Raw genomic sequence first — 27,312 nt, 5'->3', positions numbered from 1 at the left:
CTTTTAGTCTGAAAGGTGAAAATAAAATCCAGCATTGCATGTCCATGGAGAGTAACTTTTGACAACAGCCCAATATGTACATAAGTACTCTCAGTCTCTGGACCTCTTTCTAAGCAAAACTTAATGGAAATAACTTTACAGTTCAAAATTTGTTGGGGCTTTTATCAGTTGTAATAAACTCTTAGTTTGATCTGGGTTTTTTTTCTACTTCTACATTGTCTGTTCATTCTAACAAGTCTGGTGCTTCTCTTTGCTATACAAATACATTTAGAATTTGAACAGAAAATAACAATAACAAAGCCTATTCTAAGATTTTTAATGTACACACCACAGCAGTATAACATTTTCGTTTTGCAATGAATTGAAACATCTGATCTGACAAAGTATTTACAAAACATTATTTACATACAATTGAACAACAAAAAAACAAAAACAAAAAAACAAGCAATCAAATGGAATCAAGAATGGCTTAAGTTTTCATGGAAACCAGCCAATAACAAGATTATGTTGTTACCAAAATACTAATAAGGCAGTGTTATGATACAAATATACAGAAATTACATTGGTTAAGTTAATACATCTGTGGTGCATATACATAGTACTTGACAATCTACAAATTTATATCTATCATAAGCTTTACACAAATTAAGTACATTCTTTGGTAGGTCAAATGAGTCCTATCGCTGCTTTCATTATAGGACCTATTTAGTTTAAAGCCATAGCTTTTGTTTGAGACGATGACACATTTGGTTTAGTTAGAGTTGTCTGAGTTCACTTCCAAGTCAAGGGAAGCCTCATAACTGGCGTCTCTGTTGACTGTTCTTGTTGTGTTAGATCTTTTCTCTTCTCTTCTTGTTTCTATCAACTCTTCATTCTATGCAAGAAGTTTTAGAATTAAACATATTGTTGATGGATTATAAAGAATGTCAGTGAAAACACAAAGAACTAATGCTTAAGTTTGTATTGTTCAGTGATTTAATAATAATGAGTCTGTATTGAAAACAAAAAGATTTCAAAGTTTTAATGCTAAGAGTACTTTGGCTAGACTTTAGCAAAGAGGACAAGAGACTCAGTGCCTGTCTTAAGTACTGTTGGTCGCCAATGTAAACACACTTTCTTATTTTTTGTATAGCTATTAAATCTTACACGAATGCTATTTATAAAAAAAACAACAACAAGTAGGTGAAGAAGCTGGAATCTATTGATATAAATTATCATTAGAAATACAAATTCAAACCAAACCAAAGATGTGCATGAGAGATGCTAGTTCTTACTTACTGAACTGTCCATCATGTCACAAGCTTCACAATGCCACATGTAACCTCTGACCTTTGGTGACTTTTTCATGGGAGGTTCAAGACACTTCAAGTGATAGGACAGCATGCATTCATCACACCTAAAGTATCAAACCAACAAACAATAAAGTATCAAACCAACAAACAATAAAGTATCAAACCAACAAACAATAAAGTATCAAACCAACAAACAATAAAGTATCAAACCAACAAACAATAAAGTATCAAACCAACAAACAATAAAGTATCAAACCAACAAACAATAAAGTATCAAACCAACATACACTAAAGTGAACACCACCACTACAAAAGTAGAACAATACAATTACAAAGACAAACAACCAACTTCAATGTTATCACTGCTACTTATCTAAGTTATATGGGCAATGTTGGAAATTCATCAAAATTAACCTCACTAAATCTTTATTATCAAAGTCATATTATTATAGGCTTAAAAGTTGAAATACAATGTTTAAAAACTCCCCTAACAAATAGATCTTTTCATATTAAAGTGAAACCAGTTATTCACCAGGACTACAGTTTATTGTAACTTAGTTCACTATTATCAGTTTAACGTAGGCATATGTATAAAGTCAGTATAGTAGTTAAATGTGTATTAGTCAATAAAAGATATAATTATTAAAACATCAATAGCTGGACTATACATAAATACCTGACTGTGTCAGTGATCAAGCCATCCTTATTGCACACAACACAAGTGATGGGCATATCTGAGATAGTCTCCCCTTCTCTGAGACCAAAGTAAGCACTGTGTAATGAAGAGGTTGCTGCCTTACTTCTACTAGAAGGCTTCACAGTTTTAGAAGTGCCAGCTTTGGCTCTGCTAGGAGATTTCTGTGTTGTCTTTGAGCCTTTCTGTTGGACATTCAATTGAAACAAGTGTTAAAGTCATCCCTGTTTGTTTTACATGTCCCTTCAGGTTTGAAAGTTATGACATTCTAGCCCAAACCTTCCACAGGATGGCAGGGAGTGTTGGTGGGCATAGTTCAAACCCAGAACCATTAAAACCATCAAGAAAACAGTCCAGAGTGCATATCACAGTACTAGGCAGCCAGGCCAAGTAAGTCAACCTTATCATGTCCTCCAAACATGAGAAATTTAATAGAATTAGCACATTTTAAAACTGAGCAATAAATGAAATTAACATTTGTTCGAGTCATGTGCATCTCAAGGGTCCATCAGCACAATTCTGCACTATCTGTATTTTGATGTGTTTGATTTGTTGTTAATTCATCCATGTGTTATTGATGATTGGCCAAGATGCTGTTCAGTTTGCTTATTTGGATGCTATGACAGTCTCAGCAGTGGCTGGTAGTTAAACCCTATACAACATTCAGAGATTGCAAGTGAATAGTATTTAGAGTCACAGCATCCCTGCCCACTATGTAGACTAGCTAATACAAGTGGAGCCTTTTAATTATATTCTAGAGGGTCAGATCAGAGATAGTTTCAACATCACATGTGTACCAGTGCTATCTGAGAATGACCCTGAGATGGTCATTACTTGATGGGCTGATGTGGAGTGGGGCTACATGTGGAACATTAGGTGTGGACAAGGCTTGGAGAGCCAAGTCTGATTATTATTAATTCATTTTGTGTTACTGTTTTACTCTTTCAATATACCTACTTAAATATACCCATAAGGCATGGTATTGTTTGTTCTAATTGATAGCTGTTTGCCAACCAAACCTATTGTTAAATACCTGACAGTTCCTTTTGAACCATAAGGTTAAATAAATATTAATGTAGCATTAATTACTTCTAAAGCTATGAATTAAAGCAAGGACCAATAGTCTTCATTTACTTTGCTAAAGGTGCACATGAGAGCTGCTAGAAATGCACTAAAAATTGTAGTATAGACAAAAATTAGAACCAACAAGCTAAGATTTGGCAGATAAGTGGTCTAGCCACAATTTCTGCTGAAGAAAGCAAAAGATGAAACCTTACAGCAGTGTTTCTGGCCAGCCTTCTAGCCCTGGCAGTGTCTCTTTGTTTTCTCTTTCTTTTTCTCAACAAACTTTTCTGTTCCTGACTCTAAAACAAAGTGCAAGAGAAATACATTAAACAAGACAGTAGACAGCAATTACAACAAAGAAAAATGAGAAAAAAAAGTCATAAATCATTCCTAAAAAGGATTATCGCTAACAAGCCTGACAATATTGATCATATATGAAAAATAAAGAATATAAACAGGCCACCAGGCAATTATGTATTATTTTCTCCCTGGGCAATGCTTCTCAGCCTCACCCAGGCACTCAGGTGGAAATGGTCATTAGAGGAGATGTTTAGGCCAATTGAGAAGCAAAAAAGAACCCCCTTTTTAGGTGCCTAAGGACTGAGTCCATTGAACTGGCGGGAACCACTTTTTATGTCTGACACCTGCACATCTGATGTGGTAAAGTAAAGGAATATGGTGGAATGTTCCAGGTGCACTGGGCCTATGGCCTCAATTCTAATCCAGCATCTAATGATTAAAGCCATTGGTAATTATAATAATTGACATCTGCTTGCATCTTTCCCAGACAAAAGTTTGTTGAGACATGCAGATGGAGGCAAGCTTCTATAGGCCTGGAGTTCCAAGAGTCTTAGACTCAACTCTTAGGACAAGCTTCCATAGGCCTAGAGCTCCAAGAGTCTTAGACTCAACTCTTAGGACAAGCTTCCATAGGCCTAGAGTTCCAAGAGTCTTAGACTCAACTCTTAGGACAAGCTTCTATAGGCCTAGAGTTCTTAGAGTCTTAGACTCAACTCTTAGGACAAGCTTCCATAGGCATAGAGCTCCAAGAGTCTTAGACTCAACTCTTAGGACAAGCTTCCATAGGCCTAGAGTTCCAAGAGTCTTAGACTCAACTCTTAGGACAAGCTTCTATAGGCCTAGAGTTCTTAGAGTCTTAGACTCAACTCTTAGGACAAGCTTCTATAGGCCTAGAGCTCCAAGAGTCTTAGACTCAACTCTTAGGACAAGCTTCCATAGGCCTAGAGTTCCAAGAGTCTTAGACTCAACTCTTAGGACAAGCTTCTATAGGCCTAGAGTTCTTAGAGTCTTAGACTCAACTCTTAGGACAAGCTTCTATAGGCCTAGAGTTGCAAGAGTCTTAGACTCAACTCTTAGGACAAGCTTCCATAGGCCTAGAGTTCCAAGAGTCTTAGACTCAACTCTTAGGGCAAGCTTCCATAGGCCTAGAGTTCCAAGAGTCTTAGACTCAACACTTAGGGCAAGCTTCTATAGACCTAGAGTTCCAAGAGTCTTAGACTCAACTCTTAGGGCAAGCTTCCATAGGCCTAGAGTTCCAAGAGTCTTAGACTCAACTCTTAGGACAAGCTTCCATAGGCCTAGAGTTCCAAGAGTCTTAGACTCAACACTTAGGGCAAGCTTCTATAGACCTAGAGTTCTTAGAGTCTTAGACTCAACTCTTAGGGCAAGCTTCTATAGGCCTAGAGTTCCAAGAGTCTTAGACTCAACTCTTAGGACTATTACAAAGAAGAAGAAGATTTCCAAATCTCACATGAAGAATAAGAAAAGCTAGAGTTGTAAGACATTGTGTCAAGAACAAATATCTGGAGGCCTTACTTTGATGGAATCCTGGATATGGCTCAAGTGAAAAAATTTGTCTGGCTCTTTAATTGTCTCCCTTAGCCTTCGCGGCTCATCCACATCTGGAGCACTCCTAGCCGAGTCATCAGTGCTGGGTATTACACAATAGGAGCATTGCCTGTGAAAGAAATAAAATCTGTGCATGATAATCAAGTGCCTACTTCACAGTCAAAAATCTTATTATTATTTTTCAGATAATAAAAGTTTAGAAACAATATAGACATCAAAATTAAAGTCCAATTAAAGTACAAAATATAGATCTTATGTACAGATGACTTTTACATCATCTGCCCTATAGACCACAAGGTCTGAAAGGGGAAGTCTTATTAACTCTGTATATGCCCAGATCAAAGAGTCTATTGTTCATTTCTAAATGGCAATTTGTGTGGATCTATTTTTGTTTATGGATCAAAGTTTACATAACAAATGGCTTTTATTTCAAGCTAGCATTATTTTTCTACACAAATCTTAAGATTTGTACTCCTTTCATTGTCTTGTAAATTAAGATAAAAGCAATTAAATTTTGTTTCCTTTTTTTGTTTCAGTTCATTTTGCATCATGATAAAAAATATGTATTTTAACTAAACTATTGTTTAAAGTCTTTCAAAAACAATTCAAGCCCTTTTGATTTTCATGTTTAAATAAATTTATATTATCAGTGCATTTTTTTAAATTTAATTTGGATAATGATTTTAACCTTGAATTTTTGACACCATTTGGTAATTCAATTTTTTAAAATATTTATATTTTCTAAAGTTGTTAATAATTTTAAAACTTTATAAATATATGTAGGGCATCCTTTCTTTCTTCATCATTAACAAATTTCTACATTTAAAGCTGATCAATAAATAAGCTGGAAAGTAATTCCAAAAAGTGAAAGGACAGCTTTAAATAATTGTTAGGTCAGTTTGTTTAGGCAAAGTCAAAGTTGTACAATTAAAATATGATTTATCTATCACATACCATCCAAATAATTTAGTTTTCTTTGGCATGCGAGTGAGAGGTGGATCCAGGCATCCCAGGTGGTAGTGTTTCTTACAGCTGTCACACTTGGCCAGCAGATGTTGGTCAGTGGTACTGTGACATATTCCACACCTTAGGACATAGATTATCAACCATTAGGATCATGGACTTCAGTACAGAGAGATATAAAACAACAAAACTAATTGTAGTTACTAAACTACTAATTGTAGGAAGGACATGAACTCCCTTTTGGTTTTGTTAACTGTGATTTTAAAAAAGGCTTCAAAGTCAATCAAGTCCATAAAACTGTTATTCCAGGGTTGTGTGCTAACATTTTTGTTCACAAGTGTAGAACTATGACAAAAAAAATCTGGCCTCTTCAGGTGGTTGAAGAATCAACTTACATTATCAGCTTAAAGAGCCATGTCTCATGAAAGATGGCTGTGAATAAATGATCACCTTGTTTTTGGGGGCCTCCTGACAAGAGGGTCAGTGAAGAGCCAATCTCTTAGCCTGGCTATGGGGTAAAAGCCTTCACCGGGTCAAATGGTCATAAAAGGGAAATTTCTTGACCCTTTATGGACACTTCAATGAGGTGGTTGAGTCAATCAATATGTCATTAAGTTTACTAGGATTTGCTCAACAAGGAAAACTATGAAGATTTTCTTAATGACTGGCTGTACTGATGCTTTAATGAACTCAAGGAAGAACTAGACTAGAATAAGACGACATACACATTATGTTCTATAGGTCAAGAGAAGATAATAAAATAAATAATTAAAATGCATACTGATTAATGAGGATGGTTGGTGACGTTGAGGGCTCTTTCTTTCCAGGAGATCGAGTTCTTTTTCTGTTCTTAAACACTTCTGGAATGTGGGGTACTGGCTAGAGACATGTAAAAAAAAATATTCTCTACAGAACATCTGATATTTTTGAGCAACAACCAAGTGATAACATCAAAACTAAAACTTTGTTGTGATGTTAGACAATTACCTTGCCATATATGTCCTGCAGTATTCCACACAGTGACTCCCCTTCACATCTCACTGAGTTCCCTTTTTGTTTTAGCTCATTCACTTGATTGTTCAGCTGTTTGAAAACATGAAATATAATGATATACTTTGTTTTTATCTGTACAGCAACTTACTCCTATATGCTTAGTAACATATCAGGATAACGCTTCACCTTACTTATTGTTAGTTGTCATTAAGATTGATAAACTGTTTTAAAATTTAGTGTTGGATTTGTAAAAAGGCTGTAGAACTTCTTCCACTTGACTTTTAATTCAATGATCCAGGGATTGAATGGTAGCACTTTTAAACTTTATCCAGTGAGGTTGCTTCATATTTCATTCATGTCACCTGGTAGTGCTGTTTACCTTAGTTACAATAATTCACTCATTAGTATGAATGTGTTAGATCTACTAGATCTAGATCTTCATCTAATCATATAGTCATTGTTCTCTTTATAAGTAACTCCATGTGACTTAGCTTAAAGTATATATGGAACAACCCCATTTGGAAAATGCCTAATAAACAGTCAAGTGAGTAACTGTAATAATGTATTCTTTTAAGCTCAAAAAAAAAAAATATATTAACCTGACAAACTTATACATTTCTGATACAAAATCTTCCAGTCCAATGGAACCGAGCCTTCATTATGCACTGAAGGCAGATATTTCAATGGTAAGATAGCAAAGTGTCACAGGTCTGATATGGCTGCCTGGTCGTGCGGTTTGCGCGCTAGACTGTCGTTTGGATTTATCGATGGTCCCGGGTTCAAACCCTGCCCGCTCCCATCCCCCGTCGTCCTGCAGGAGGTTTGGACTAGGAAGTAAACTATCTTCAACTCTGAAGGAACATCCGAAACACTTAAAACATTTTACAAACATTTTACAAGACCCACAGGAAATAGAGCATCACATGACTTATTTGAATGAGGTCAACAGATCAAATTAAAAATATATCCAGCAATATTAATGAAGAAGACAATTTAACATTAAGTTCTGACCTGATCGTATTGCTTCCTGACTACTTTCTCCTGTGTCTGGAGCTTATTATTCTGTGAGATCAAATCAGCAAGAGTGTGTTTTAAGTTATCTACTTTCACATTACGATCTGAAAACAAAAGAGAGAAAAAATTACATTTCTTATTGGAAGCTAATCCACTGGCGGACAAAAAATAAAAAACTCTATTACTCATTCTCTCAAGCAATGACTACACTTACTAAACTATCCATCCTATATACTGAAATCAGTCTAGAAGGGGATGCTATGCTTATCCATTAGCTAGAAAAAACATCAACCTAAAATTTTAACCCTAAATTCACTTAACTGTATATACACAGTTTATGAATGAATAAAATAAAAAGCAGAATGTGTACATTAAATACAAAACTTTCATCTTCAAAATTTTGTACAAGAAATTATAAATATGGTTAGGATTTTAGGGTGTACAATTACAGATTATGTCTTAACTTTTTAAAATCAGCTATTATCACTAAGTACTTTTTGTGAAATAAATCAACAATCATTCCTCATTCACACCAGCAACACAGTTCAGTGCAATGTATTAGTCTACAGACTATGGATTGAACAGGACCTTGTTTGAGCAACACAGTTCAGTGCAATGTATTAATCTACAGACTATGGATTGAACAGAACCTTGTTTGAGCAACACAGTTCAGTGCAATGTATTAGTCTACAGACTATGGATTGAACATGACTTTGTTTGAGCAACACAGTTCAGTGCAATGTATTAGTCTACAGACTATGGATTGAACATGACTTTGTTTGAGCAACACAGTTCAGTGCTATGTATTAGTCTACAGACTATGGATTGAACATGACTTTGTTTGAGCAATACTGTTCAGTGCAATGTATTAGTCTACAGACTATGGATTGAACATGACTTTGTTTGAGCAACACAGTTCAGTGCTATGTATTAGTCTACAGACTATGGATTGAACATGACTTTGTTTGAGCAACACAGTTCAGTGCTATGTATTAGTCTACAGACTATGGATTGAACATGACTTTGTTTGAGCAATACTGTTCAGTGCTATGTACTAGTCTACAGACTATGGATTGAACATGACCTTGTTTGAGCAACACAAGAAATGTAAAAATGACCTTTTCATGTACTCTGAAACTGTTTTTAAACTGACATGTATAAGCAATCATACACATACACACATATATATATAAATTTATATATATATATAATTTTTTTTTAAAACTTTTTTTTTCATCTGAGATATTTGTGATATATTTCTGTATTTCAGATTCTAATGCAAAAATAATTTCAAATGGATGTTTTTCTTCAAACCTGTGACTAAATTTTCTTCAAACAGTGAAGTCATTTTTTTTATGAAATAAAAATATGCTAATTACATATCTTTGTACATAATTATTCTATTATAGGTACACTCAACATTTTTAGAAGATTTTATTTTTTAAAAAAATCATACATTCTACCAATTTGAGGCCATATAACTTCTTAACAAAGGACACCTTTTATCTTTGTGATGTGTTTAAAATGTCACTAACCCATAAAATAGTTGATGAATTCAGCAGTGAAGGCTGGTTGGCCAAGTGCTTTCTTTCTGACTTCCTGTTTCTCTGATGGAATTGTGTGAACCTGTAACAAAATTTCAGAGAAATGAATTGGTTGTTTAATTAAAGTTCAAAAGTTTATCCCAAATGTGATGCTTTGATTCAACTTCGTGGTCAGGCTACAAAATCTAATTCCAACATTTGGTTTAGGCCAAGTCTATCTTTAGTTCTCAGACATACTACAGTTATTATCAGAGAGTAAATAGTCACATTGTAACAAATTGAATTATATATTAGAACTCTTGAGGTGAATTGTTTTATGAACTAGGATTAAGTGACAAGAAAGCTCTAGTTAGTCTCCTTTTAGCTCTGAAAGAAGGAAGTCTGATGTTAATGTAGTCAAGACTGTAGCACTGAAGATATTTCAAGATTGAAAAAGTGAATTGGAAGTAGTATTTTGGTAAAAGTTCTGGATATAAAGATACATTAATAATGAATCAAAGTTATATCAGAAGTAAGTTAACTATTGACTGAACTATTCAAGTATGATATTTTGTATTTTGCAATTGAACTGTGTTGATGAACATAATGTTATTAAAATAATCTATGTATACGTCTGTGGAAGGACTAAGTTACTGAGTCTGTTGTAAGAGAGCTTAATGAACAAATGAATGCAATTCATGGACTAAACACAAACTAAAAGTTGAAACACCTACAATAATGCATGCTACCACAATCCAGTGACAGCTATATTTAAATTAAACTTCTGAAGTAAATAACTTTCTTTAAAAAGCTTAGTAAGGATTAATATAATTAAAATGCTTAAAAAATTACTCTGTTTTGGCTTTATTCTAGGATAAATTCCCAATACTTAACGATTTTACAGCAAAAATTAATAAACAGTTATAATATAGACCACCATATGTAAAAAAAAACAAAAAAACTACAATTCAAAGATTTAATGAACTGCACTTGCCTGTGTAATTACTCCCATTAATTCAGCTTTCCTGAGAAATCCTCGGACGGCAGATGGACTTGTATGTAAATGTCGGACCATCTTCTGGGTAGGAACTGTGGGAAACATAATAAAGTTTTATAAAATCATCATAAATTTTGAAAATATTACTACAATTTATTAGAATTGAGCCAGATTAATGTTTAAAAAAATATTTGTTAGTATTTCAATGTAAAATAATGCATTCTTACAAGACACTAATCCTTACCCCAAGATGGAGGACGTTTCAGTTTTGTGATACTGTATTTCTCCTGATGACGAGTCAGCTTTCTATGAAACCTTAGCTGGCAACAGAAAAAAAACATAATTACCAAGTTGCTACAAAAGACCACAAGAGATCACAAGCCATACGTTGTTTACAATGACAAAATATAAGCATACAACTTTAGTTCTGTAAAGGTACGATACTGATAGTTTGGGATTCATTGATTAAAGCAATAATCTAGAACCAAAATAAATGGGTAGTGGCTTGTTTCTAAAAAATACAACAGATACAGATTTTGCCCAACTCACTATGCAACATTAAGCTTTAAACTTTAAGGAATTAACTTCATTATTAATGAACTGAGATTTCAGTTTGCTATTGAAGTTGCTGTGAAATGAAGCACATTCTAAGTGTTCCAGCAATGCTGTGATCATCTGACAATCTCCTAAGAGCTAAATTAAGGAGTCATATTTTGAGAATGAATCGAAGTACAAACAAGATATATATTAGATAAATACCAAACTACAGCTTTTTACATTACATACATTTCAACAATCTATGTCATCTGAAATTTCAGCTTACCTTTTCATTCTCATCTGCAATGACACTTGGAGTGTGAGTTTTAACATGAGACTGTATGGCCAACCAATTGCGCCTTTTAATTTTGGAAGTAATCTTATCAGCATGAAGTTTACAGTAGGCAAAAAATGGATCAGCAATATCCTGGAAAAGATTTTTTACATTTTCAAAATGGACAATGTGAGAGCTTGACAAGGGATATTAGTTGTAAATTGACAATGAATAATTATGTCTTTTTATTCCAAGGAAAGTTGTTCTACAATAGTGAATTACACTTAACAAAATATTACAATAATGCAACACAATTTTCAAATCAGAATGAATGTTTCCACTTCAACTTTAGAAATGATCAGAATATACTGCCATTAATCAACTCAACTACAGACACCAAATACTGGCATAAGGGTTCACTTTTAAGTGCTTGTAGATAGGCTTGATTTATCATGATTATATGAGCTTTACTTTGTTAAGGCAAATATTCTTTCATTTTAGCTATAAATGTGCTGCCTGAGGTCATTTTATAAGAATTAAAAAGGAAAGATAATTCTTGAAATATATTTATTTGCTTTAAGCAGAAGATGAAACTATCAATGGAAGTACATTCATAAAGCCCAAATGGATTCAACTTATGAGGGTGTTTTAGCTTTTCACATTGACATATTGTTTTTACTTGTTTAACAGACATAAGAACCTTTACGGAGGGTGCCATAGCTATTCACAAATCAAATTGTTTTTACTTTTTTAACAGACGTAGGAACCTTTATGGTTGGCTTAACATAAGAAAGTCCACAAAAACAGTAAAACAAGTGGATCACCACCAGGACATAAAAGAAGCTGAACTATATAAGTCTTTCAACTACATGCAAAGTGTCACACTTAAAACTCCATTCAATTAAAATACACAATTCACAACATATGGTTGGGAGAAGAAAAAGCAATTAGATACCATCACTTCCTCTGGGGCAGCTTCAGTCAGCAAACCTTCTTTCTGAGCACTGGAGTGAGAACAAAAAATTCAAGTGTCAAATAAATAGCAGAGATTTTTTTTTCAGTAATTAAAACAAAACATTGTATTAATTAAATCTCCACGGATTTTATCAATGTCACTTCTTTTGGCACCACCTGATACTATAATACTTTTACTAACAATTACAAAACCATTAAGTTGATTGCATACAAATCTAGTATTTATCCTGCCAGTATTTGTTTTTCATAGAAAGTGTTCCCAGTGCAATATCTTTGGATGATCTCAACTTGTGTACAGAGAGATGCATTGGTCTTATAATCCCTGCTTTCATATTTACCTCCCTCTATTCTAGTGTTACTTGGCTAACATCTATTCATTCATTTGGCAGGGTAGTAGGTGATGATGGCTTGACAACAAGACAAATTACAACATAGAATCAGATAAATGATAAATCAAAACCCATAGTACATAGGTGTCCCATTTCAATATGTACTCACCATGTGACATGGAAGTAAGCCTTGCACATGCCAGCATCGCAGTTGATACACACACCAGTCTGACTAAACCTGGAGTCTTCACACAGTGAGCATTCCTACATTACAAAGAGTGATGAGCTTCTTAGAATGTAGCAACAACAGCATCTTACCTTACTTCAATACTTCAAACTTCTTTTCTTATATATTACAAACATTATTTAAAAATAGAAGATAATTACGTCCTACGCATTTCATGTGTCTATCTATTCATACATGTTAATCAATGACTTAAACTCTGTTATGTCGTTGGTTTTCCTGACTGATTCAGGCAACCCACTCCATTCTCTAATGGCATCTAATGAGTAATTAAAAAACACTTAAAGTCACCAAATTAAATAAAGTAAAGAAAAAAAAGCTAAGTAATTTGGCTGTTGAAATTTACATTATAGAATTTCTGAGTGGCATTCACACTTGGGAGTATGAATGGCATTGAAGAAATGACAGAAAATTCTAATTCTAAATTGCAGTTTTTGTTTTACTCCTGTTAGATTGTTTTTGTAAAATATTTTACATGTTTCATGTTTCAGGGTTGAAGATAATCTACTTCATGGTCCAAACCTCCCGCAGGATGATGGGAGATGGAAGTGGGCAGGGTATGAAACCAGGACCATTGAAACAACCGAATGACAGTCCAGTGCCTATACAGCATGACCAGGTAAACAGTCTAGATAACCCTAGCTTCAACTCCTGTCAGATTGTTTGTCTAAATGATCTTAACTTGGGACTTTTTACCAGAAAACTAGTTTAAATACAAATTTTTATCTTAATGCTGAAACTAACAAAGAAAAGTGAGGTGCGCTTTGGTTTTAATTTGGTCAGTCTCTGAATGTATGATTAACTTTAAAAAAAAATATTTTCAGTTAAAATACTCTTGATCAAAGTCATTTGTTGTAAGACTTCAGGAGGCAAGCAACAAGAAAAATTTTGTTGAAACGTAATGTAGAATGTAATTTATCCATAAATATGTATATTTTTTAAAATAATAAAAAAGATTGGCACTTTTACAATTGAAAAGCTATTAATGTGAACTAGCCAGATTATTAAAGGATGTCCTTTGTAACATCATTATTTGTTCCTAAGATTGATAAAATATGAACACAATGAGAAATCTCTGTCAATAACAACTACGTCTTATAATAACTTCATGTTATTTAAGTGTCTAAACATTGTGTAATTGAATGCAAATAATTTAATGTCATCTTAAATTCTCTTACCCTGGCTCCCCACTTAGAATAAGGCATCTCAAACAGTGTCACTAGACTCAGTTTATCAACATCACCAAAAGCCACACCTGGTGTATACAGGGCACACACAATGTGAACCCACCTAAAGAGTCAGAAGAAATAAATAGAAGGTAAAATCACCAAGACAAAGATTTAAAAAATGCTCAATCGTGACGTTTTGCACATTCTTCTTCTATTAAATGATTGATACGCTGCATACTTCATAGCAGTAACAAATATCTGCAATGTAGGTTATGTTTTAATAGTTCAGTAATGTTGTTGACTGTGTCATTTAAAAATGGTTGATGGTAAATGTATCGGGGGTTAGATTAAAATAATTAGATAATATTCATATCTTTTAAAAGCAAAACAATACATATAAACAGGTTCAATATGTTTATGTGAAGTCATACTATCAAATGTTATGTAAGTTTGGTTCAATGCAGGAGTTAACAAAAAGAGACAAAGAATGTTACTTTTGAAAGTCTGAAGTAATTTATTTAAATAATCATTCTGTTTTTCTATTAAAAAAAAAAAAAAATCAAGTTGTCAATTAACTTTATAGAAACGAAAACATTGAAAGGTAGAAGCAGAAGATGATGGGGCCAGTACAAATAAACTTACTTTCCATTATCTGTTTCTTTAAATATCCCACCTGTGTTGGGACACAATTCACATACCTGTAAAACATAATGTAAGAAAGTAGTCAGCTAATGATTTCAACAAATATTTAAATCTGTTAATTCCATACAAAATGTTTCAATCACTTACAGGCTTAGCGCTAGCTTTACATGCATCACAGAACCAGGGCTCAGTGCTTGCTGATGATTCTGTGCTGGCAGTGGAGTGACTTTCACTAATACCATAACAACCTATGTTTGTTGTAGATTAAAACAAAGATATTTTATTTTCAATCAATCACTTACAATTAACTCTATTAGTACTAATAGTATGAGGCTATCAAATTCCACAGGTGAAAAAGAATATAATGCTTCAAATAGTATTAAGAACATCTGCAAATTAGATTTGAACTCAACAGAATTGAAACTTTTAGAATGCAAACATCAAGTTGGCTATAACTGTTCAAAGAATCATAGAATGGCTACAGCCAGTGAGAACTATCCCAATGGCCAATGTGCTTTATGATAAAGTAAGATGCATTTTAAAGTTAAATATCTCAGTAGCAGACCTGCCTACCAAAAAAAAGTCCAAATGCGTAACGCTGATGGTCAAAATGCGTATTTTGGCACCAGAATGCGTAACACTTAAGCGATCCACTATTTTGTCATATATATATATATATAATATTAGATCTAGATGCTATGATTAGATCTACAATCTAAATCTAGATCAATAGAATATAATATTATAATCTACTCTAGATCTGGGCTCAAGAGTGTTACCGATGCCGATGCCGTGGATCCGCTACAAACGTAGGTCTACTCCAAACTTTCGTAGGCCTACCTTCATCTTTGATCTATTCTATACCAAGACTAAGAATCTAGTCTAGATCTAGACTAGATGGTAGTAGATGTTATCAATCTAGATCTAGTCAATCTAAATCATGCTACAACTAAATTGGATCCAGAGTGTAGAGTAATGAAATGTAATAGAACCATGACATTTATTTTTTATCATTTAGCGTAATGACTAGCTAGACTAGATTCTAGTTAGATCTATTCCTGTATAACAAGTTATCTAGATTCTAGATCTAGAATCCAGATCTAGATTAGATATCTACAATGTCACTCAATGTGTTTTGAATAGATAGCACTTCGATATTTTTTTCTATACAAATGAATACGGGAATCAGGGATTCAACATAGATCTAATTAATTTCTACTAATGAACTTACAAAAAAAAAAAAGTCACGTTGGTGTATCAGCTAACTGACGGTACCAACCTGGTACCAACCCGCCACTCCCTCACTCTCGCGTTCTTCATTTCTAGACTAAATCTAATTGCTGTTAAGAACCAATCAACGTATAGATCTGGACACAATGTGTTCCCCCACCTTTTCTGTCCCCCCCCCCCCAACAGGACGGCTTAGCGTGACCTCCGTGACCGCTCGTAAGCTAGTCAAGAGAAGGGGAAAAAAAAAGGATACGAAATGCGTAACGGCGACGGGTTAAATGTGTATTGACGGTCATTTTTGGGAGATTTTGCGTAACGAATACGCATTTTGCGTAACGGTAGGCAGGTCTGCAGTAGCGATCCTGATGCTTCAAGTAAAAGATTAAGTCAAACCTTCATGAACTGAGATCCCACAGTTGTCACATTCTACAATCTCGTCATCATCAGCACTGAAAAACAATAAACATTGAGAGCATTAATCAATAACATCCTCTGAAATCAAACAGGCCACAAGATTATTAGTAATTGATATTAGTAAAGACTCTTGACTGCTTCATTGCTCCAAATAGGAAATGTGTTATGATTTAATGGACTCTTTGAACTAGAAAAAAAAATAATTCTATAAACAAACACAAGACATGACCCTCAAAGAAACCTATTGGATGACTAAAAAAAACTAGAACAGAGCAGGAAGGACTAATTGTTCCGTAGTGCTCTGGCAAGAAACAGGGCCGTACGGCGTAATGCCTCGTAGCCTCAAGTCATTGATGTTGTTTTGGTGGAGAAGGTGGCAGTTGTTTTATACATTTTTCAGACTTGACAGAGAAATCGTTGTTGAAAAGTTATCCAAATAAGGGAGGGTTGTGTGTGTGGTTTTCAACATTTGTTTTGTAAGACTGTCCAAGCGGTGTAACAGAACAGATGACATGTTATCAAATTATTGCAAATGTTACCAAATATAGCATACTAACACACCAATCTGCAATGTTTACACCAACATAATTACAACCTTTCCAATTCCATCAACATTTTTGTATTGAGTTGCTTTCTCACATGTATAAAATCAACAACGTTAACAATTCTGAATGAGATACAACTGAACCACAAAGGTTCTAAACACACAACTGATCGTTAAGCTAGTTTTGTGGGTAATGGCTCTCATTAGATTCATTAGAATTAGGAGCATGAAGAGAATGATGAAAATACATTGCTAACAGTTGAATAAAAAAAATAAATAAAACTAAGATCAATCTCAATCATAAACTAGTTTACTTAGAATCTTGTGTAACTCTTCTTATCAAAGAGGTTTACCATAGAACTTGAAATGTATAACAAAAAGGTTAGCCAATGCAGGTACGAAAGCAAAACTTCAGAACATAATTAGCAATAATACTGATATTAATGAAATGGTTTTAAATATTTTAAAGAACTAATTTCTCATTGAATATAAAAAAAACTATGTTTTAATTCTTAAAATAAAATTTTAAAATGAGAAAAAAAAAAACTGATTTTAGAAATACATAGAATTGTAAATTATAGTTTTAAAAAAAATGCCATCAAATCTACATTTTATGTGGCCTGTTATTAAGTGTTAGACCCTGTAGGTAAGAACTAGCAAGTCTAAAGTGAAGAGACTAAATGACACATTGCTAAAGACCAAACAATACACTTAAAGGTTTAACTCTTACCTCCTATCAGAGAGACAGACACAACAAACAATCACTTTAATCCTTCCCTGGGGAGCTGCATCTTGATAACTGTCTGGGTCTTCCTGTGCAGCAGACTCTCTTGCCTCAGCATCGGTTTTCTTTTTCTTTGTCCCCTGGGCATTCTGGGATGTTATTTGAAAAGAATCATTTAACTCAATTTCATGCTTTTAGCTTTCTCAATGCGCTATGATTCTATCACTAGTCTGAACCAGTTGAAGAAAGGGGGTCAGATAAGGGGGTATTTGGGTTAATGTTACGATGATTGCTTTGGGCTCAAGACTCCTCAAATTTAACATATAACCACAGCATCTGTCAAGTACAATGTATTTCCCTTGTTTGATACCAAACAAAATAATTAATTACCAATAGTTAATTAACTAACGGAATTTTTTTTTTAATTGATTCTTGTCTTATCAAGGTACAACAAATGATTATACAAAAAATTTCAACTTGATCAGAGATTGGGTGTGAGAGAAATAATGAGTACTAACTTTTCACCAGACAGAGTAGGTTGATATATAAATATATAAGCTTTGTAAAAACAGACAAATAGGATTACAAAACAAACTCAAAATAAAAAAAAGGGTTTTACACACTATATTTTATCTTATTTAGTAAACATCTTACTGTACTGGACTTGTCTGTGCCAGATTTACTGGCCTTTTTCTTTCTTTTCTTAGGTACATAATCCTCATCATCCTCATCACTGTCAATCATACCCCAGGCTTGTCCTAAACCTGTTGAGTCAAGGAGGATGAATGCATGATACTTTGAAAAAATATGTAGAATTATTTTTGGTATAAAAAGTCTACAAAATGAATATGAAACATGAGTGTCAAAGCACTAACCCAACCCAAACCCTAACCCAAAGCACTACACCAGTGAGCCAAAGATTTTGATCAAGTTGCACTCCTCCTTAATCTTAGGACTCCAGAAAAATATCGTATTATTATGTTGTTACAATAGAGAAACTCTTGTGTTAATAAAAAAAAAAAGCAATTTATTGTCCATAAAATTGTTTTCTTAAGGAAATATCATTTTATTTTCTTAATGATATATTAGATCTGTGATCAGATTAGATTAGACTTTACCTTTTATTTCTGGGCTTTCCATGAAAGAAGATTTCTTTTTGTTTGTTTCTAAACACTCTCCATCCTTACTACTATCTAGGTCAGTATCATCATGGTCACTATCTTCATCTCCATCATCATCGTCATCAGTATCATCTTCTTCCTCTAACTGTTCATCATCATCATCATCATCATCAGTGATGTCATCCTCCTCATCCATTTCATTGTCTTCCAAGTTGACATCCTCATCATCATCATCATCATCACTGTCCTCCTCCTCATCATTTGTGTCACCAGAAACATTTTTTCCAAATTCTAAATTGGACAAAACAAAACTTTTAGAGTTTTATGTAATTGGAAAAGGCCATCTAGGGAGTACAAGAATTTAAATAGTGATTTATTTATTTACTTACTTATGATAAATGTTACTTCTTTTATTAATATAAATGAAGCTGTTTCAAATGCTTGCTATTTTCATGTTAAATATTGCGACCATAAAAGAGAAATGGTCTCATAAAATATATAGATAAAGGCATTCATTCTTGTACCTTAAGGCCCAGTTTAATTGTAATTTGTTTTCAAGGGAAAACATCTGTCTTTATACTAGACCCAAGTCAAGAGCAATGCTGCTGATGTGTGGCTGAGAGGCCAAAACTGGTTGGTGATGGTTTGGCCACCTAACAAGGGGGCTCGAGATTGAATCCCCACTGGAGCAGAGTTGTGTTTGTTAAGCACCTAAAAAGGCAGTTTGGATACCTTCTTCCAGATAACCCCCCCCCCCCCCCCCATCAGTCCATAAATGAGATTGGACTATAGCGTATTGAGCATGCTGTAAGCATTAAAAATGCATGACATAAAAGCAATTGAAAACAGAAAAACAAGGTTTGTAGTCCTAGTGTTATCTGAGATTTTTAGTTAGGATGTTCAATCATGTTATATGATGAATCAATGGCCACAAAAATAGATGTAAAGCATTTTTTCTCTTAACTTGATACATTGAAGAAAAACAACTGTTTAGAATTATATTAAATACTTTTTTTTTTCTAAGGGATTCTTATTGGTTAATAAAAATGCAAAATTGGAAAACTAATGACTTGGCAGAATTTAAGTCATTGGCTAACATGTATGACTAGATGCATGACTCGTAGGATGTAATCATCTTCTTTTTTGAAGAAATATATCTATATTTTATAAGATAAGATAAGAAATATCTGCTTTCTAATTTATACTTTTTAAAATTGTTATTTATTATAAGTATGTTGCTTATTTCCCTAACTAGTTTAGGAAAAGGTACATTTTTTAAAAATGTGTACACATGGTTTAATTAGCAATTTAATTAATGAGTGCATTAGATAAAAGTATTACCACTTCAAAATAATAGTTCAACAAACCTTTTGAATGTTTGCTAATATCAAAATCACTATCTTCTTCACTGTCATCTAGACCACCAAAGTTGATCTGAACCTGACTTCTAGGCACAGGCTTGACTCTCCTTTTTCTTGGATCACGATTCACTATAATATAGGCAGAATTCTTTGAGACTTCTTTAAATGAAGCTTGGTTAGGATACTAAAATTAATTCTAGAACAATAGTATTTAATTCACTTATATACTGAAGTTCAGTGACTTAATAACTACTTGTGTTGTTGCTAAGAACTACTAGTGTAGTTGCTAAGAACAGCTGTTGACTTGGAAAAGTGGAGGGATTTTGTCACATGAATTGTTACAGCACCCCATGACGAAACAGAAGGGACAGATATTTTCAAGATGAGTTGCAATTTAGACAGTTTTAATGTTAAAATACTCTGGAGGGGGAGGGGTTAAACTCAAAACTCTCAAGGGGGGGGGGGGGGGGCTAAACATAAAATCCGCCATGGTTACGGTTTATCTAAAAGAATCTGGTGACCTCAAAACCCCCCTTCGGATGTAAATTTTAAACTCAAAATGCCCCTTTGCTATACTCATGGAATTTGATGACTGTTGTTTGGTTTTGTTTTTTTTTAATTTAAAAAAAAAAAGGGGGGGGGGGGGTAAATTAAAAAGAGGGTATCAATGTATTGTAATGTGATCTATAAAATAATATAGAAACCTGATTCTGCATATCTAGTTACATAACTAATACACTAGTATTACTGTGTCTATATCAAATGACACTATTACAGTAATAATTATAAATAAAAAATTGTGTAATAAGATCTTGGATGGCAGACGAGATTTATTCATCATAAAATAAAAAATAACAGTTCACTGGCTATTCCAGTCATAAAGAATTACATATATGATGCTTCATAAATCCAATGAAATATTCTAAGTACACAACTGGTATTAAACTATTGAATCAACTACGTTAGACATCCTTACAATTTTAGAACATGGCAATCACTGCTTCTACCCATGTGGTTAAAATTTTAGAACAAAATTTCTTGCCCACAATTCAACTGTGGCACTTGTTCCCCATGTGAAACATTATGAACATGAATATACCATGTACTTCGTGCTTCCCAACTAATACATGTCCCTAACTATCAAACAATGATGCGACTCTCTTGTCTAGTGCTGACTCTAGCAGCTAGCTCAACTCGACAACTGAGTTTGCCAAAAGTCGCAACCGTACAACTTGGAACTTAACTGACTTAGTAATGATTATATAATATAATACGGAAGTTATAAATGCTGTAGATGTAGAATAGAGATCTAGCTAGAATTATAATAAGTCTAGATATATAATAATTATATATATTTATAGTCTGTGGCAAAATATGTAGATCACAGCTGGGGGCTGCATAGCCATGGGAAATACTGCATTCCTCATTAATCTTCAGACTTGAAGACAAGCCTTATATTATATATATATTATATAGGTCTACATCTAGTCCAAAAACTTTTTAAAGTCTTAAAGCCGACCTTTGTAATTGGTTTCCAGCTTCTTTGCTTTATCAGGGTTAGGGGATTTTAGTAGTTTTTTAAGGATGAAATGTATATGTATATATGTATGTATATATAGAGAGATAAATACAGGTATATATGTGTGTGTGTGTCTCATCCATTTGAGTGATACATTATTTAAACATACACAAAACTATAGATATATGCATAAAATAAAATTTATCAAATCAATTAAATATTATTGTTACTTGATTTTGGAAATAAATAACTTGCCAACATCTCACCCAGAGCAGAAACAACGTCATCAGCTGTGGTATGTCCACAGAAAATGTAAATGAAAATTATATTTTAATCAAGTAACAACTTGACTGTCATCCCAAATCCTCAAACAACCATTTTTTTTTTCAAAGATTTATTAAAGAACATGTGTATCTTATGGTGTGCATTTGAGGTAATGTTTTATTCTTGTATTAACTGAACTTAAATCCTCCTCATAAACAGAGCCTGTAATATATAGGCCTATTTGTATGTTTAGTTGACATTTACTAACTAAATATAATTTAATGGCTTTTGGATTGGAAAGGGGGGAGGGGGTATTAGACCCATTTAAAGTTTGTTTGTTTTTTCAAGCAAATTTCTTTTTCAACTATGGAGTTTCCTTGGCTTTTATGACCAAAATAACTTTACGGACTTTATACAGCTGTGTGTGAATTATCTTCATTGAATACAGTAAATCTAGACTCTAGATCTAAGTCACTGAAATTAGTGGACTTTTCACAGCTGTTTTAGAATTATCTTCAATAAATTTATCGTAGATCTAGAATCTATAAAAGACACTATAGATTCTAACTCACTAAAATTTGCTGACTTTTCATGGTTTTACAGGGTTAGTAATTATCTTCACTAGATTCTAGTGATTTCAAGCGTAAATCTAGAGTCTAGGACTAAGTTGCTTAATTCGCAGACTTTTCACGGCTGTGTGCAAATTATCTTCATTGAATCTACCGTAAATCTAGACTCTATATCTAAGTCACTAAAACTTGAGGGCTTGTCACGGCTGTGTGCAAATTATCTTCACTATGTCTAACTGTACATACTATTGCTAGATGATTTCCACACGAAGTCACTCCTACTGTTACAAGAAGATTTTAGGTGAGGGAGGGCCCACAGGGGTGTACCTTACATATTATGCTGGTAATTGCTCTGATTATTGACAATAGTTACTACACACTCAATTTAGCGCGTCTTCAGCCATAACACTGAAAGGAAACAACCATTTTTAGGACAATTTTAGGAGACTTTTCATTTTTTTAGATTTTAGGAGCGCTACGAACCCTGTTTAATGGCCTTGGTCTGGTGCTGTTGACTTTGGCTTTAAAATCGAAAAACCACTAAGTTTAAATTATTATTTTTAGTTCTAATGAAATAAAAGTCATAATAAAATTTTAAAATTCTTAAAATTTTACTTTTCAATTTAATTAAGAAATTTAGATCAGATACTGAGATAGTCATTGACTAGATCTAATTCTAATTGATCTATCTTTATCTAATTCTAATTACTAGTCTTATGTCTTTGTCTAGTGAACTCTAGTCTTATGTCTATGTCTAGTGAACTCTAGTGACAGTCTAGACTCTAGTCACTAGTCTGACTAGATTCACTAAGATTTAAGATTCTAATCAAGTAAACTTACTAAGTAACTAAGTTAACTAAAAGTAGTAAAAGTAAATCACAATCACTTCAATCAGTAATCATTAATTATTTAATACCAAGTTAAGTACCAAGAGCCAAGACCGATTGGTAAGTCCAAAGTAACGAAAGTTGATTAGTTACTCAAAGTAAGTCACTTTGAAAGTGTGTAACTGTAACTTAACTAGATCTAGATCTAGTGTAAGTGTAAGTACTAATTACTAAAGTGTCAAAAGTAGTCAAAGTCAAAGTCATGAAAGTGACTCAAAGTACCTCAAAATAAGAAAGAAAGAAAGCGTAATGAGAGAGATATAGGAGTTATACATAATACTTACGCATAGCCTTATATAAAAAGCTCACTCTTGGATCAAAATCATCTAGCTGAATTTCGTCAGACGTAGACTTATTTCCATTTTCTGAAGTGTTTTTGTTCTTCTCAGAGCTATCCATTTTGCTTTTGAAAATGATCAACTCTTTAATATGAAGTTTACATTAATTATCACCACTGACCGAAAAAAACAACATCAAAATTAACTCAGGTAGCATCACTGAGCTATACATATTATGCTAGCAGCTAAATGCAGTGGCGTCACTTGAATCGGTGTCACCCGGTGCGGTTAGCTAATGATGACAATCCACATAGACCAATCAACTTTGCCTCAAACAATTCCCAATTAAAAACTATCGTAAGTTTAAAATTATTCTTTTTCTTGAACCATAATACAGTGAGCCTATTACGTACATTCATTGATGCAGGATGGCTGCCTGGTCGTGCGGTTTGCACGCTGGACTGGCGTTCAGATTCATCGATGGTCCCGGGTTCAAACCCTGCCCGCTCCCATCCCCCGTCGTCCTGCGGGAGGTTTGGACTAGGAAGTAATTATCTTCAACTCTGAAGGAACATCCGAAACATATAAAACATTTTACAAACATTGATTGTTACACAGCTGTAAAATGAGTTAAGATTCTATTCTTTTAAATTTCATTATTTATTACATTTTATCAACAGTTATTACAAATATTAAAATTAGGATATTATGTTATTAAAACTAGAAACAGCGTTAGCAAAACTTTTTTTTTCTTTCTTAGACTTTAAAGATTTTTAAATGTTATGAAAATGATTTTTACATTATGCCTGTGTTATTCAGACTTTTATAAGACGTTTAATGTCTTCATGTTCATTAAACGTCGTATAAATCTAGCACGTCAGACATTTACACACCTAAAACCAACCTGGAAATCTCCCCACATCTCCAACAAGACTAAAATAAGAATCTTTAACTCTAATGTCAAGGCGGTATGTATGGTTCTAAAACATGGAGAACAACTGAAGCAAAACCTTCTGGTGGGGTGGGATTTTAAACTCAAAACCTTCTGGAGGGGTGGGATTTTAAACTCAAAACCTTCTGGAGGGGTGGGATTTTAAACTCAAAACCTTCCTTAGCTGCGCTTAGACAAATGATGGTTTAAAATGTAAATCTCTCCTACAATACACAAAATCTATGCTAATACCAGTCACTAAATTCCACCCTCTCCCTGTGGGAATTTTATTCCAGGGTGGGGGGTTGAATCCCGAGCCACCCCCTCCTCGCTAAGCCCATGCATTTGATAGCCGTAGATAAACCCTTTTTGAAGATAGGTGCTGAAGACGGAAAGAAAACTTTAAAAAGACCGCCGGCGTAAAACAGCTTTGTCTGCATCATGCGCTGAAAAAATATGCAGGTCGTTATTGGGTTTGCAATTGCATAGTCATGTGAAACACTGCACTCATTGTTCGGACTTTGATAATGTATTATTAAATATTTAAATATCTAGGTAATAAAGTATAATTTTATTACAATATGTGTGTGTATCAAAAATAATTATGTTTTCTTTTTACTTGATAATTATACTAGTCCTGAAGTTCAGCCCAACAGACATACCATACACACTCAGTTGTACATAAACTAATAAACAATGTGTAAGATGATTTTAAATATAATATGAATTTAATACAATGATATTTATACAGTGATGTTGAATCGACATGAATTAGCAGCAGACGTGGAAAGTCAGCAACAACTGAATGTTTTGGATGTTATATTGTGACTGATGCTTTTATGAAGTGCGACATGATGAACTTACAAAGACTTGGGTTTTCTAAGTTTCTTTTGGAATCAGCGGAAAACGTAAAGCTAGCGAGGCTCTTATCTGTGCTCTGTCCTACAAAGTGACCAGAGATTTAGTGAGGGCCACACTATAGCAGAACAGATGCGCGGGAGGAAGATGGTGGAAGAGACTAACCAGACAAAACAAAACACTCATTTGCTGGTGGAATTTCAACACCACGTGCCATATAATAATAATAATAATAATAATAATAATATTGCAGAACATCTTCAAATTGTGTAAGATGCAAGTTTTAAAAATACGATCAAAACTGCTCGCCTCCAGCAACAAATTAGTTTCCTTCCTACGGAAATACGACTCCGATGCAACCCCTCTGAACCTACACAATGCTGATGTCAATATCGGTTTGGACGACGTAGGGCATGAGATTCGCCAATGGGAAGAAAAAACACTCCACGGAAAATTTCCGGCTTCATTACATGGGGACAACATCGACAAGGCTGCTTCCTTAACATGGCTCAAAGCAGGTCATCTCTACCCTGAAACAGAAGGCTTTGTTACAGCAATACAGGACAGAGTAATCAGGACAAAAAATTACGAGAAGCATATCCTGAAACTCAATGTTGTCGACAAATGCCGAAAATGTGGAAATGTGGGCGAGTCGATTGAACACATTATGGCAGGATGTCCAGCCCTATCAGAATCAGCCTACCTAGGTCGCCATAACCAAGTTGCAAAGTTAATACACCAACACCTGGCTTTGACGTACAAATTGATCGATAAGGACACTCCCCCTTATTATAAATACTCTCCGCAAGAGGTTCTCGAGTCTACTGAACATCTGCTGTACTGGGATAGGCCTATTCTGACCGACAAAACGGTAGATTTCAATCGCCCGGATCTGCTGTTCATCGATAAAAAAGAAAAAACCGCTACCATTATCGATATCGCCGTACCACTGTCTCATAATTTAAGAAAAACTGAGATAGAAAAACAAAGAAAATATGGGAACCTAGGCTTGGAGATTAAGCGTCTATGGAAATTGTCCAAAATAACAATATACCCCATTGTTATATCAACCGAGGGGATAATAACAACTGACCTCACAGACACCTTCAAGGCCCTTAACATTCCTAGGAACATCCTCGTTGCCTGTCAGAGGGCGGTACTGCTGCAGACCTGCCACATCACCAGAAAATTCCTCAGTGGAAACTGTTAAAGGGACTACGATGAATTTTGTTTCTCTTTAGCGAAACTCGACCCTGGCAGCGCCAGAGAATGACTACTCGTTCATTTCTAACATAATAATATTATTATAAATACTCTCCGCAAGAGGTTCTCGAGTCTACTGAACATCTGCTGTACTGGGATAGGCCTATTCTGACCGACAAAACGGTAGATTTCAATCGCCCGGATCTGCTGTTCATCGATAAAAAAGAAAAAAACGCTACAAATATCGATATCGCCGTACCACTGTCTCATAATTTGAGAAAAACTGAGATAGAAAAACAAAGAAAATATGGGAACCTAGGCTTGGAGATTAAGCGTCTATGGAAATTGTCCAAAATAACAATATACCCCATTGTTATATCAACCGAGGGGATAATAACAACTGACCTCACAGACACCTTCAAGGCCCTTAACATTCCTAGGAACATCCTCGTTGCCTGTCAGAGGGCGGTACTGCTGCAGACCTGCCACATCACCAGAAAATTCCTCAGTGGAAACTGTTAAAGGGACTACGATGAATTTTGTTTCTCTTTAGCGAAACTCGACCCTGGCAGCGCCAGAGAATGACTACTCGTTCATTTCTAACATAATAATATTATTATAAATACTCTCCGCAAGAGGTTCTCGAGTCTACTGAACATCTGCTGTACTGGGATAGGCCTATTCTGACCGACAAAACGGTAGATTTCAATCGCCCGGATCTGCTGTTCATCGATAAAAAAGAAAAAAACGCTACAAATATCGATATCGCCGTACCACTGTCTCATAATTTGAGAAAAACTGAGATAGAAAAACAAAGAAAATATGGGAA

At 34.3% G+C, this 27,312-nt stretch overlaps 1 protein-coding gene across 1 annotated transcript; it reads right to left on the bottom strand.

Annotated features, from left to right (window-relative positions):
• Positions 1–300: 300 nt before the first annotated feature.
• LOC106061366 (PHD finger protein 14-like) lies at positions 301–23,654 on the bottom strand. The gene is made up of 24 exons (XM_013219473.2): positions 23,498–23,654; positions 19,981–20,103; positions 18,611–18,904; positions 18,147–18,256; positions 17,499–17,641; positions 16,204–16,259; positions 14,728–14,828; positions 14,581–14,636; positions 13,948–14,059; positions 12,695–12,789; positions 12,177–12,225; positions 11,234–11,374; positions 10,655–10,730; positions 10,408–10,502; positions 9,426–9,516; positions 7,888–7,994; positions 6,871–6,966; positions 6,665–6,762; positions 5,875–6,006; positions 4,888–5,029; positions 3,264–3,350; positions 1,969–2,171; positions 1,279–1,396; positions 301–874 (listed from the first exon to the last, which is right to left on the bottom strand). The coding sequence occupies exons 1-24, from the start codon at positions 23,610–23,612 to the stop codon at positions 752–754; spliced, it is 2,763 nt and encodes a 920-aa protein (XP_013074927.2). The 5' UTR covers positions 23,613–23,654; the 3' UTR covers positions 301–751.
• Positions 23,655–27,312: the final 3,658 nt, after the last annotated feature.

This window comes from Biomphalaria glabrata, chromosome 11 (assembly GCF_947242115.1).
Source record: "Biomphalaria glabrata chromosome 11, xgBioGlab47.1, whole genome shotgun sequence".
Classification (NCBI taxonomy): Eukaryota; Metazoa; Mollusca; class Gastropoda; family Planorbidae; genus Biomphalaria; species Biomphalaria glabrata.
Note: the sequence above shows the minus strand (reverse complement) of the source record. Positions and strands in the feature narration are given on the sequence as shown.

What these genes read in the sequence shown, in the direction of transcription:
- LOC106061366 (XM_013219473.2), bottom strand. Translation starts at nt 23,612, where the DNA reads ATGGATAGCTCTGAGAAGAACAAAAACACTTCAGAAAATGGAAATAAG. An exon ending in ATATCCAGGATTCCATCAAA is followed by an intron (nt 3,351 to 4,887) that starts GTAAGGCCTCCA and finishes ACTTTGTTTTAG; the next exon opens with AGTCAGGAACAGAAAAGTTT. An exon ending in TTGATCACTGACACAGTCAG is followed by an intron (nt 1,397 to 1,968) that starts GTATTTATGTAT and finishes TTGATACTTTAG; the next exon opens with GTGTGATGAATGCATGCTGT.